The sequence below is a fragment of the Fistularia commersonii genome, chromosome 34 (assembly GCF_037954325.1).
Source record: "Fistularia commersonii isolate RoL2024-O1a breed Wild chromosome 34, RoL_Fcom_v1.0, whole genome shotgun sequence".
Classification (NCBI taxonomy): domain Eukaryota; kingdom Metazoa; phylum Chordata; class Actinopteri; order Syngnathiformes; family Fistulariidae; genus Fistularia; species Fistularia commersonii.
This window is the reverse complement of record NC_141317.1, coordinates 8303132-8318123: the sequence shown is the minus strand read 5'-3', so window position 1 is coordinate 8318123 and position 14992 is coordinate 8303132. Positions and strand designations below refer to the sequence as shown.

The following is a 14992-nucleotide window of genomic DNA, read 5'->3' as shown; positions in this document are numbered from 1 at the left end:
TGACCCACAGGACTTGTTTTATATATGTATATATATTACTTTACATTACATTACATTTGGCAGACGCTTTTATCCAAAGCGACTTACAATAGAGGACATAAGGACTGCAAATAACACTTGCAAATACAAGATGCACAGGAAATATACAGAACAGTACGCTGGGGTTAGTTGTTTTTTTTTTTTTTTTTTTTTGGACCAAGACGTACACAAACGTACACACACACACACACACACACACACACACACACACTGCATAGCCTAACTTGGTGCCTAACCTGATCTGGGGCAGCTCAAGCATATATATACATAAATACATATGTATATATACATATATATGTGTGTATACACACAGACACACACACACACACACATATATGTATATATATTCACACATATATGTCCACACATATATGTGTATCCACACACACATATATATGTATATGTCACACGCCACGTCCCTGCATACACAGCATTCTGCCATTCTGTTATCTATTATCTACATTCATCCTTGTTGTTGTTGCCGTCCTTTTAACTGTCTCCTTTATTTTTATTTATACTCATATTTAATGTTATGCTAATGTCTCTGCTCTCTGTCCTGCACTCTGCTGTGACAAATAAATTTCCCCTATGGAGATCAATAAATGGATTATCCTTATCCTTACATATATATATGCATACACACATTATTGTATAATTTAGCCTCGATTTTTCCACATATCTCTGAAAAACGGTTTGACAACTTAATGGATTTGAGTGAGAAATGGGTGCAAAGTAATCATCCACTGCGACTGTCTTTCCTTGCAGAGCGGCTGTCGGCGGCGGTGACAAGCTTCAGACCGCTTAATCAGAGTCCATTTCAGAGCTGCGACTTTGACCTTTTGAATATAAAGAAACATCACATCCTCAATTTATCCTATTAGACGTGTGTTAATTGGTGCAAATTCCCCGCTGTGTGACTAATAAAGGATTATCTCATCCTGAGGATTATCTTATTATCTAGAAAAATAAATGTCATTTTTGACAAAACGAATCGTGGACCCTAAGGCCAAAGATTCGGAGCAGTCGCGCGGACTTAGACTTTCGACCGTGGAAATCAAAAATCGGGTCATTCTCGAGGTCCACGGATGTTCATGCAAAAATCGGAAATAAATCCCCTAAAATATTCATGAGACGCCGCATACATTACGTGGAGGACGAGTGCACGGATGGACGTGAGCTAAACCCTAAAAATGCCTCCGGCTACAGCTGTTGACGGCAAGGAGGCACGAGAGGCAGCAAACAAGACAGGGGAAGAGAAGGGAAAATTCGGCGAGGAGGAGGAGGAGAAATGCTGAGGCAGCTGGGGAACTCAATGCAAATACTCCCTTTAATCTACACATCAAATGAAAGGGAAAGATGAGAGCCTGAAGTGTCTGCGTTGGTTTTTGTGTCAGTGCAAGTGTTGTGTGCCTGAGCACCTGCCTCGGCGTTAGCAAACATGTGTATGTGTGTGTGTGTGTGTGTGTGTGTGTGTGTGTGTATGTGGGTGGGTGCGGGCGAAGAGCTGATTACAATAACAAAGGATTGACAGTTGGAAGTGTTGTAAGAGCGTAAGAACAATCAAAATAATATTAGAAACCAATAGAAATCATTGAATTTTTCACTTTTATTTATTTATCCCGACCCTTCCTTGCTCGCTATTTTTATTTCATCACTTTAAGATCTAATTATACACTTTGAAAAACAACATGGCACAACTGGGCTGTGTGGTTGCTGTTGACTTTTCAGAAAACTGTAGTCGGCCTCTGATTTTCTATCCAACGTCAGACTGCAACTATCTGCACCTAGACTGCAAGTATTTGTATCTGGACTACAACTATCTGCACCTGGACTGCTAGAATTTTCACCTGGACAGCAAGTATCTGTACCTGGACTACAAGTACCTGCATGTGGACTACAACTATCTGCACCTGCACTGCAACCACTTGCACTTGGACTGCAACTATCCGCACCTGGACTACAACCATCTGCACCTGGACTACAAGTATCTGTACCTGGGCTACAACTAGCAACATAGCAACACCTAGACTACAACTAGCTGCACCTAGAATGCAAGTATCTGCACCTGGACTGCAACCACTTGCACCTTGACTGCAGGTATCTGTACCTGAACTACAACTATCTGAACCTAAACTGCAAATATTTGCACCTGAACTGCAAGTATCTGCACCTGGACTGCAAGTATCTGCACCTGGACTAGAACCACCTGCATCTGGACTACAAGCATCTGCACTTGGACTACAAGCATCTGCACCTGGACTACAAGTATCTGCACCTGGACTACAAGCATCTGCACCTGGACTACAAGCATCTGCACCTGGACTACAAGTATCTGCACCTGGACTGCAACCACTTGAACCTTGACTGCGGGTATCTGTACCTGGACTACAACTGTCTGAACCTAAACTGCAAATATTTGCATCTGAACTGCAACCACCTGCACCTGGACGACAACCACCTGCACCTGGACAACAAGCATCTGCATCTGGACTACAAGTATCTGCATCCAAACTACAACTATCCACACCTGCACTGCAAGTACCATCATTTCCAGACAATTAGCAGCTACTTCTTTTAACACTTTGGACACTGCGGCTTAAACAATGATGCGGCTAATTTATGGGTAATTTAGCTTCATCACATCGGACCAATGATCATTTCCGACACTGAAGAAGACGACTTTAATGGTTTTAGTGCGCAGGAGGAAGACCAAGATAGCGATGAGCTGGAGTAGGACAAAGCAGGGATAGAAAATGAATGGATGGATGAACTTTTCCTGTTATTTATTATTAATCTTTCATCGGCCATGTTGCAGTTTGAAAAAAGTTACAGTGTACGTTCTTTCTGTGTAAATATTTCATGCTACAACCTGGACACCTGCGGCTTATATATGTACACATATTTATTTAGCTATTTTTAGCCGGTGCGGCTTATATTCAGGTGCGCTCAATAGTCCAGAAATTACGGTATCTGCACCTGGACCGCAACAATTTACATGTAATCTGACCAAGCAATGTTCAATCCTGCAGGAGCATTGAGAAAGAGAAAAGGGGCTAATTTGCATTTTTGACAAAAGGATTTCTGTGTGCTTTCATTTTGTTGAGATCATGAATAGTTTGCCTGTAATTAAACACCATCCAAACAATACTTAGGATATTTTTCATGACCTCATTAGCATTTGGCAGAACGCGTGTGACATGACGGGGTGGTAAATATTCACAATGGAATGGAACGGCAGATATAAATGACTTGACAGGTCAAATCCACTTGCAAAATAATGACTGCAATTAGAGCGTAGGGTGGAGTAGTAGATCGGATCAGGCCAAATTAGATCAGATCCAGTGCACTCGTGTGGTTGATGCATGCTCCCGGCTTTCAGTGCCTGACTATTTATCGCTTCACGATGTTAGTACCTCCATCAGCGCACGTACCCAACCTCATTTCTCCCATTAGTATATTCATCTTTTCCAACTGACGACATGCCGCAGCTTGACTTTTTCGCAGAAACGGACTAAAAATATGACTAAAACCCACCTCTCTGGCTTCTTTTCATTAAAACCAATATTTCAAATCCCTTCTAAGACCCTGCTGTGGCGCCGGCTGACCGTGTTTGGCTGCTTCTCCTCATAAAAGGCCAACTGAGCTGGATCCCGGGCAAACTTTGTTTCCTCCCGTGGATGTTCATCGTGCCAATTGTCGGCACCTGTATCACCCGGTTTCTGCATTGAGGCATTTCCCTTTGCATTGTATTGAATACCAATTAGATCAACAGCAGCCACTGGTCGTGCTTTTGGGTTATTAGCCCAGTTTGACCGCCGCCGCCACAGTTTAAACCACTTCTTTAAAGCAATCAATCATTTTCAATTCTCGGCTTTGCTAACTGTATAGTTTTCTGTCTGTTCATTCTACTACTATTACATCTTTAAATCAGATCCAGATTTACAAATGCACATTTTACTTTTTCAAATCATCATCCTTCCCCTCAGTCTGTAATTGCCCTGATTTTTTTTTTTTTGTGTGTGTGTTTCTGTTGCTTGGATGTAATAATGATTTTTTTTCTTTTTTTTTTTTTTTTTTTAATCAAGATTGCCTTTAAGTTGCCTTGTGTGTGAGACAACATGTTTTCTCCAGGCATCACTAAAGAGTCCCCGGTGATTAAACGGTGTGATCCCAGACCCGGGGAAGAAACGGGTAAAACGCTAACCGCTCGTCTCTGGTATGCGACCGCTAAATCACTGCTCGGACATTTGCGCCGGCGGCCTGGAAGAACACACAGAGGAGCCACATCACAATTACCTCAAATTACAAGGGATGTCTGCTGAAGATGCAATTAGTGCATGTCCTCTTTAGTTTATTACACTGTTTTCAAATCACATTAGGGCTCGGATGTCCTACGCTACGGCTCGAGCTGCTCTCGGACAGCATCTGGTATGAGAGAATATTGTGATCCAGAAACAAAACGACAATCTAAAATGATTCGTCGATCGAAGCGTCGGTTGTGAAAGCGTCGACTAAAAATGACAGGGCTTAAATACGCTCAAGAGAGAGTTACGAGTGAGTTATTGCATCGCTAATCAGATATTTACGACTCCCGCTGAGTCTTTAATGAAATGCACTCTGACCGGCTGACCCCCGTCGGCACCTTTGACCTGCATCCTAGCGGGTCACGGCGGCCGAGTCCTTCAACAAAAGTGTCCGTCTCCAGTTCATTAACTCGTCTTCTCACGTTTTTTCGTTTTCACTGTTTCGTTTTTCGCCGTTTCGCTCGTTTCTAGCTCCATGTCTTACTTGAAAGACAGTCAAAACTACACCCCTGGCTTTTATTTAGCGCAGTTTAAAAGGTTTACACACACAAAAACACACCGACGGGAACTGGAGTGCCGCGGTAGCAGGCGCGGCGAGGAGCCACTTCACGCACGCGTTTGTGTAGCAGCAGGACAGGAAGATATGAAGAGGAGAGCTGTGTGCATTGGAGATGGGGGTTGTAATCCTGTAACGGTGAAAAAAAACTGGCGGGCAAGGAGACGGCTGGGGTGACCAACACGGTTCATGTGAGGTAAAAGAGAAAAAAAGGGAGAAAAATGAAAAGCGGAGGCGAATAACTGGTTTCTCGACACAAATGAGGACCACACAAAACGGCACGGGGGAATAAGGAGCAACAATTCTACATGAAGAAAAGGCCCAGAGAGGAAACACATGGGTCCTTTAGCTCTGGAGGGAAAGAAAAAGAGAAAGAGAGAGAGAGAGAAAGAAGGCCCAGCTGTCGTGGGGGAGGAGAGAAGATGGAAGGGGGGAGAGCAGTAAAAACGCTGGGTGGGATATGAAGACATAAAGATGAAGAAGGATGTGGCCCCGCTCGCCCCGAGTCGGGTGTTTCCAATCTCATTTGCGTGAGTGGCTCTGGGTGTTAGTCACTCACCGTACCGTGGCACTGATTTAATGATTTTGTGTGTGTGTGTGTGTGTGTGTGATGGGGTCAGGTTAACCAACTCACAGCTGTCCTCTTCCTCAGTGATGGCGCTGACAACATAACAGGCGTAGACAAAGCCAAGGAGCTGTGAAGACACAAGGAAACAACAAGAGGGGTTAGACAACACAGAGCTGGACGCGACGTGGGAAATTAATCGGAAAAAAATCGGATCAATTAATTCTTAATTGGCTGTTGTCACCCAGAGCGACGCCACTGTGGGTTGTTGACAGTGAGATGGTCTTACCTGCTGCTGACAAGGCTAACTGGAGAGAATTATGTTGATTTTTTTCGTTCATTACCTATCACTATGTCATTCACGTCGTATCGTCGCCTTCTTAAAATAATTTAATCATTTATAATACAATAAATTATTTAATGTAATAATTAAATTAAAAAAAAAAAATCCATGCAGAGCTTGTTGCCGTGAGGCAGAATCGCTAACCGCTGCCCCATCGCGTTGTTTGATATAAATTCCAATACGATGTTAACAGACAAATAGCATTAAGCGTGACCTTATCCGTTGATTTTAGCAGTGTCCCATTGCTAAAAACCATCACATTATAATTTTAATTTCATGAGCAAATTGTTTTATGAACACACGGACGCAAGCTATGACCAGCGGCCAGGAATGAATATGGAAAGGTTTTTTGTTTTTTTGTTATTTTTTGGCACGGGTCAATTTCTCTTTTTGCGGAAACCTGATTCTCGAAAAATTGCCTTTTTTTTTTTTCGTTTTTGCAATACTGCAACTTTGCACGGAGAAAACCATCATGCTGCGATTGCACCCCATACCATTATGGTGCTACCGACTGACCTTTGCACTGAACTGTACACAAAAAAAACCTCTACAGCTACTTTCTCATGCCGAATCAGTCCGTATATGTGTGCCCCTAATACTACATACCTCAGGGTTCGTTTCCTGTTTAATGTAACAGTGCACTTTATTGCTAATTCACACTTATTTTTTTGTTAATCTCATGTCACCGTGGGATTGTGAGAAACATCTTTGCACTTTAAACTCATATTCATATAATTTATTTTTTATTTTTATCTTTTACATGCTCCGAGTCGGGAGCTCTCATTGCTAAATTTCACTATGTCTGTACAATGACAATTAAAAATCCTGATTTTTGATCGATCTTTTTGATTCCTCTGTATGTCCAGAACTAGCAGAGAAATTGACAAACTTTAAAAACCTTTTTAATAAGGTGCCTTTCAAAAAGCTTGTCTTCATGGAGAAAAAGCAGATCAAGTCGCTGAGAGTCAACGGCGGTGTGCAAATGAGTGTAAATCGCAGATTTTTTTTTTTGTTTGTAATTAGCAGTATTTGAAAAAAAAGCCAAAGAAGAAAAAAAAAAAAAAAAAAAAAATTATATTTATATATATATATATATATATATATAAATATATATATTTAATGTATAAAATATTTATTTATTATAAAATATATATAAAAAATATAATAAAATTAAACTAAAATTCATTTTATAAAAGAAATAAAATATGAGATCTTTGCTGGCGCGCATTCTTAGAGGAGACGGCTTCTCTGACATCAGTGGCTTAACAGACCGCCGTTCGGATCCGTTGACAGCGAGGAAGACAAGCGACAAGAAGAGGAAGAAATCGAAGAGACCGGTCTCACGCTCCGACGACTTGCAGCTATGACAAACGGCGCAAAATATGTCACAAGATTTGAACGACGATATGGTTCGACCGGTCCACTTTTGTAACTTGATAGACGCGGCCATGGCAGTTTATAAAACCATTTTCAACCAGAAAAAAAAAAAAAGAAACAGTTCTTCTTCTACTTTTTTTTTTTTTTTCCCTTCCCTTCCCTTTCCCTTCAGCTTCCGCTTTGAACGTGAGTTAATGAGCTCCTTGCTCTTGGATTGGAAAAAAAAAAGCTAAAGAATACTTTAAAACTGATCATTTTCCATCCTTTATATCCAAAATGAAGGTTGATGCAAGAACTCAAGACTGTGATGTGGAGTTTTATCGTCTGGAGAACTTCGGTGAGTTGAGCGTCGCAGTAGTTGTTGAAAATTGCGTTCTGAGTTATCACAGTTACAAATGCACTTTGTTTATTTGGTTAAAAAAAGTAAATTTGACTGTGTGTGATTTATGCAATGTGTTTTCTTTACACTGAGGAGTCAGTTTATAAATAATGCAAACATTATATCATAACATCATGGGTTAATGTGATGAGTTTGTCTTCTTGTTGTTAAAAAAGAAGCGTATCTTTAGTTATTGGCAACACAAACTCATAAAAATATAATTAGGATGGAATCACTCATTTGTCACTCATTATTTTGGACTGAAGAACTAAATGATTACTCTTAGTGCGTTGAAGAGTTCTTCTTTTTCCTGTTTCATTTAATCAATAAATTAGTTAACTGTTCAACTCATTTACACCAGTCTCCATTACTTTTTGTTTGTAATCGAGATATTTACGTCTGCTATTTACTCTTATCGCTCTACTTATAGTGTTGTTTAGTTCTGGTTGTGTATTTTTCACCCTTACTGTCGCCCATTGTTATCCCTGATGTCGTCGTCGTCGTCTGCTGACTTTCTATTCGTGGATGTCTTGCTATCTTCTGCCTTTCTATTTAAATTAACATTTTCCCTTTTTGACATTAGAACTGTTACGTTGCTACGACAAAGGAATTTCCCCTACGGGTAAAGTTTGCCTTATCTTTTGTGAGCCACCGAAGCCACAACTCTCTCCCGAGCCTAAGTAGATGTTTGGTGCTTAGGTCCAAGTCGACGAGCGCTACACAAACTTATCACAAAGTAGCCCGGCGAGGGCGCCGCGTGCAGAACAAACAGCCAGCGGACCCGGCAGATGGCCCGGCGTGGACTCGGGCACCGACCCATTGAGAGGCAGGGAGTGAAAGACAGTCTCCTGTCAGCCGGCCACTCATCCATCATTTGGCGCTCCGCCGCGCCAATTAAAACGGCATTGGCCAGGCTCGCCTCCTCGCACACTGGGTGCACAAACACAGAGCCCGAGGGGGAAATTACCGCGCGAGACTGCGGCTATTTATATAACAATCACTCAACCGCCAACTTATCTTTGCTTTTTTTGCAGTTGTAAGAATAGCGGCGATAATGCACGCTTTTTTTTTTTTTTTTTTTTTTTTTAGGACTTTCATCTCTTTTCTCTATTCTTCTCCATTACACGCGTGGAGATGATCTCCCCTTTGGTGAAGTTCAACCGGATTTAAATTAAATGTCTTATTTAAGCGCCGAATCCAGGTGAGGTGGGCGGCGGACAGGAGAATCCGGCTGTCAGTGTCTGGGAAAGATAAGATGCACGAGTCTCTCCCTGCCTCGCTCTCTCTCTCTCTAGGTTTTTGCCATTAGCGCGTAATTGCTGGTCTCACCCCATCCATTACAATGGCAGTGAAATGGACTTGAATTAGCATATGTATAAACCCACAGCCACACGCAAGATGGTGCGAACAGCAGGGGAGCACACCCCGTTTTTCAATTTTATTAGGTGTGTGTGTGTGTGTGTGTGTTTTGTGTGCATGCTGTGTTTCGGAGATGTGCGCTGAGGTTCATGGCTGGTGAGGCACCGCCTTCATCACAATCAGATTTACAAACATATGAACCCTAAAGAGTGGTTTATTGGCAGCATTTAATGGGTTATGTTTAAAATCTCATATCAGCTTTCTTCACACATGCAAAATGTAGCACACAAAAAAAGCACATTTAATGTGAAAAACAAAAAATTTTTGTCTTACCTCTGTTCTGAACAAAAGTATGGATAACTTGATTATACAAGTTGTCCTTGTCGTCCTTCTGCTAAAAAATACCTTATAGTGCAAATCGCTGATTAGTATAATTTCATTTTTTTTTTTATTTTACATTTTTTTTCTTTCCCAAGATTGGCAGGTGAGGCACGGCCTCTCCTGCCTCCCCTGACTGTGCGTCGCTGGTGTGTTTTATCCCTGAAACACGCGGACCGGTTCAAAATGCAATATCTTGCATCTATGCAATACCTTTGCAATACCTAAGTGAAGGAAGAACGCAGCAAAACAATTTAATGTTGTTTGGTATTTCGAACGATGTTTTCAGGCTCTTATTTTTACTAAATGTTACAATAACACACGCATTCATATTTATGGTTATTAACTTTATTGCCTTTTTCTCAAGACGCAACAACCTCCAGACACCAGAGAACGGCATTGCATTTGAACCTTCACTAATCTGGCCGTGACTCGGCACGCTAACATTGTCGGGAAGATGACTGAGAAGTGCAGAAACTATGGGTTTGGATGAGATCATTTCAATAAATTGCTGGAATGTCTTTAAGGGTCTCTTCATTGCGATCCTGTTCTGAGAGCATCCTTTATCCAGCTGTGGCCGACGCCACAGGGGAAATAAAAGTAGCTGCTTGAGTCTGAATCCTTGTCTAATTCCGTTTTAGTTGACGTTTCAGTTATTAATTCCCGTGTCCTACCAGCTTTGCAAAAAACGCCGCTTTCTAGAAGACGTACACTGAAACATCTTGACTCTTGTGTTGGTTGTCGAGGTTCAGTTGCCAGCTTTTCCAATTTTTTTTCACTCATTCATTCCTTCAGGGCCACGTTTAGAGATGCACCACCGAAATCAAATCAAATCTTTGTTTTACTGCGGCCTGCACGTTTTTTCTCACTCGCAAAGTAACTTTGCAATGTATTTTTTGCTTCAAAATTTGGAAACAAAATGATTTTTTGATGAAAAAACGTCTGCTGACATTATTTAAATGATCTTTTCTTTTCTTATTTCTATAAAAAACACAGAAACAATAGCAAAAAAACAACAGCCAAAATTAAAAAGATTGATTTAATAACCAGAATAATCTTATAAACATTATACCTCCTCTTATACATGCTAACAATCAATTTTCTAATAAATTCTAGAGGTGAATTTTCCAACAGTGACACAATTTTATCTTTTAACTCAACAATATTTTTAGGGTATAATTTCATCCATTCTTTTTTTAATATTCTTTTTTGTACTTTTTTGTATTTTTTTTTTACTTTTTTGTACTTTTTCTATCGGAACACTTCATTAAATATAAAGATTTTTAGAATTTACTTGTTGAACTCCTTTACACTAAAACAAAGGAAAACTTTGGACTTTGTGTTACTTCTAAGAAAGGATTTTACTGGTCAAATTAGGCCGTATGCGGCCCAAAATGAGTTTGACGCCCCTGCTCTTAAGGTTTTGCTGGGAGGCCTGCCACCACTTTTCAAAATGTATTATTTTTATTAATGTTTTGGCTCACCAAAAATGAATGAGACAAAAAAACTGGACCTTTGTCACATCTTAATGCATGAGCAGCAAAAGGAGGTGTGAATGAAATCTAATGTCTCAGTACAACTTGGACACATTTGAACGTAATGTAATTGTAATTGTGTTCACCATGCACCATGTTCCATCTCTGAACGCTTTGCAGAAGACGTGTCCACTTGCATGGGGTGGATTACAAAAGCTTAGACAGGTAGGAGAACAATTTTCAAAACGAAAAACTCACACGTAAAGCAAACTTCTGCAGGAACGTGATCGAAACTATGAAAGCTAAATAACGATGTGATCGTCTTCTGCCGCATGCAGGAGCGCAGCGTCAGAGCAGTGCTAACTCGCAAACACGGCAACGTCATGTATTCAGACGTGATCGGGACAACGCGACGGATCTCAAAGGTTGCATTGGAGAGTACAGGTGGAAAAAAAGGTAAAAACAGCACGGTACAAATAGCTGATATGAATGCAAATACGGTAGAAACGACAAACTCGCTTAACAACAGACCCTTTGGAACGTAACCCCGTTGTTAAGTGAGGACCACCTCTATACCCATAGCTGACAATAACATTATCTAGCAGAAAAATGTCCTTTCAATGGATTGAACCAGATCACTGATGGCTGACTGTTGTTAGCAGCGGCGTGCGGTGAAGTTCATGGCTGGTGAGGCAGGACAACCCCGTGCCTCACTTAGTAGCTCTTCGCAGTCGTTTTATGATCGCTCAGCACAAGAAACTAGCAACACACATACAGTTGTTGATACTGTACATTGGAAATGTAGTTCATATAGCAAAAGTCTTTCTTTTCTTTATTTTATATGATTTTCCTCTGCTGCCTCCCCTGACTGCGCATCGCTGGTTTTGAGATTCAACGCGGAGCCGAGCACGAATTCGGACCAAATCCCCCCCGATGCTGTCGAGTGAAGCTGGGATTTGGTGACTGCGAAGGCCACGCACAAAAGTCCCAAATCATAACATTCAATTATCCTTAATTATAGGAAGGAAGCTACTGAACGTCTTCTAATTCCAACTAAGTTGAAGGAGCGGATAAATGTTTTTGACCCGTGAAAAAGGAAAAAGCCGAGAGTGACTGCGGAATACAGTTCGAAGCTGTTGACGTGACTAATGTCAGTGATATAAACAACACATTGCGACAATTAAGGCCATAAAGCCCCTCATCTATCTATTTAAGTCAGTGAGGAATAGCCGTGCCAAAGTGATTTACACGGATTTCCTCTCTCGCCTCGTCCCGTGCCGCAGTTTAAACAGAGACTCCTTGTTAAATTCAATATTCCCTAGTTTCAATTGTAGTAGCACGGCAAGCAAAGGATGGGGAGGAGATGAAACCAATCCGACGAGGATGTGAAGTCATTCAACCCAAAATATTACATATTCCGAATCAAGATAAGTTCCCACGCTGGCCCATTGATGTTAAGTTTAGAAGAATGTGTGCACAAACACACACACACACACACACACAGCCCTATCACACATCTGCAACTCACTATGTGCTTTTGTTCAGGTCAAACTCCATTCTGTTGTGAGCCGTGAGAAAGACCTAAAAAAAAAAAAAAACAGACGCAAGGAAAAAAAAAAAAAAAAAAAAAATGGGAAGCATTACAGCTGAGAACTGGACGCAAAAAGGAAAAAAAAAAACCTCAGCTTATTGGAAAACATCAAAAGTAAAGCCTCCAATGGGCCCCCGTTTACCATTTAATATGTCGCAATGGGTGCGTTTGTGGCAGCGCGGCATTATCTGTGTTTCTTCTCTCGGATAATGAGGGTGAAAACAAGTTCAAGGCTCGGGCATTTTTGTTTTGTGTGATTGTGTGTGTGCGCACCCCTGTGTGTGTGTGTGTGTGTGTGTGCAACAGAGACACAAAGTCTGTGTGTGAGAAGGTAATGATGGTCGGATTTGCACTCAACAAAACGGTTCAGAATGACAAATTAGTAGTTTTTCAAAATGGCCTCTCAGTCATCAACACCAGCCCGGTGGGTTGGAGAAAACTCTTCGACGGTTAACAAACCTATTAATTGCCAGGGTTAAAAAAAAAAAACATCAATGCATTAAGGTCATTAACCTAATGGCCCAGCCAATCAAAATAATGTTTTTCACATTTTAATGTGTCCTGCAATATCGGCCTGGAGAGCAGAACACCTTGAGTCGGTCCTTTTTAAAAACAGAACATGGCTGCTCCACCGGACGAAGAGAGAGACAGAAAAAAAAAAAGAAAAGAAATGCAACTCTTTTACTGTGAAAGCGACAATATGTTGCATGTTTACTCGAAGAATGTTTTTGTGTCAGATGTGGGTGGAGATCTGACCAGGTGTGTCCACAGCACTGTTTGGCCTTCGGAGATACCGCATTGCCTGACCCGGACCTTATAGTCTTCTATGTGCCATCTGTCTGAAGGGCTCATTTTTTTTTTTTTATATCCCTCTATTTTAAGACCGATTTTCGGTGAAACTTTCGAAATAATGTAACATTTGTTTTTTTGCAAATGTTGAGGTTAATCTCCGCCACAGCCGCGGAGCCAGCTCTCTGCGGCAGGCTCACCCTGGCCGTCCCCCGGGCTCCGGTGCTACACAAATTAACTGTAGCGTTGTATCTTTTTTAAATGAAAATAATGCATTTATAAATATACTGCATTTGAAAAACGGGGAACTTTTTGATGCAAAGACAGCAAAAAAAAGATGTTGGATTTGCTAAGATGCTACCTGTTATAATGCTTTTGCCCAGAGAAACTCATGTATAAAAAATCATACACGAATATATATATATATATATATGTATAAACACACACACACACATATATATGCATATATACTCATACATACCTATATGTATATATTTCTATACACATACATATATATGCATCCACATATACACACACACACACATACATACATACATATACACATACATATGCATACACCTACATATATACACATATATATACACACATACATATAAGTATATATACACACACACACACATTCATATATACCGGTGCGCGCGCGCACACACACACACACACACACACACACACACACACACACACACACACACACACACACACACACACATATATATACACTTACATATATACACATATATATATATACACACATACATATAAGTATATATATACACACACATTCATATATACCAGTGCACATATATTTATATATAAATACATACATATATACACGCACACATATATATAAATATATATATATTTTTTAAACGGTATACATACACACACACACACACACACACACACACACACACACACACACACACACACACACACACACACACACACACACACACACACACACATTCTCAATACTGTTTATCCTGCACTCACATATACAGACATGCAACTGTTCATCCCCCTTGAGTTGCAGGATTACCCACAAATATTTTAAGTAGTCGTTGTCTTAAAGGTGGATTCCGTCGAGTCGTGGACTTACTGTCACGACCAATGACACTCCCGGATGCAGACGACACCTGGTCCAGCTCAGCGGCTCAACTCATGGGAGAAACGAGCTCGTCTCGGCTAAACTGCAGTAAATCGGGAGACTAATTCAATTAGGGCTGCGAGGGCACCCTGAGTGTGACTGTCTGGTGTCATTAGCTGATAAATGGCCTTCATCATTGGAAAATGAGACGATTTTTATGAGTCAGTGTCCTTAAAAATATTCTATCTGGCTAAATTGCCAGAAACATTTGTGTTCCATTTCCCTCCTCCACATTACGGTAAATTAACATTATTTAGTTTTGGACAGTTGATAAGGGAAGTCATTTTCAGCTGTATTTAATTTCTATGTGCATTTCACCCCGTCCTCACAGAATATATGGGGACCAATTATGAAATAATTGAGAAAAAATTCAGGGATAGGTTCATTGATTTTGTTTGTTTTTAGGAGACGGTACAGAGACGGCGAAACGGGGCCTTCGTATGCCAGAATCTGTGTGAAACGACAGATTCAGACAGATCGGACTTTCTCCACCCCAGAGGGAAATTAATTAATATCTGTGTCGATGTACGAGCGAAGAGATACATAATTGATCGTGGCTCGGTGTCAGAGGGAAAACTCTGCCGGTAGGTTGGTGCGGTGAATATGAAGGGACTTTGCAGGTAAAATGCATCACAAGTAGAAGCGGAAAAAGAAGGGAAGACGGGTACG

The 14992-nt window shown here is 40.9% G+C and overlaps 1 protein-coding gene across 2 annotated transcripts in view; it reads right to left on the bottom strand.

Annotated features, from left to right (window-relative positions):
• Positions 1-14992, bottom strand: part of nkain4 (sodium/potassium transporting ATPase interacting 4) — a 59269-nt gene that overhangs the window by 10907 nt on the left and 33370 nt on the right. For both annotated transcript variants that reach the window (XM_086141698.1, XM_086141696.1), the window contains exon 5: positions 5534-5594. In XM_086141698.1, coding sequence (XP_085997824.1) covers positions 5534-5594 — 61 coding nt within the window. The remainder of the gene's footprint in view (positions 1-5533; positions 5595-14992) is intronic.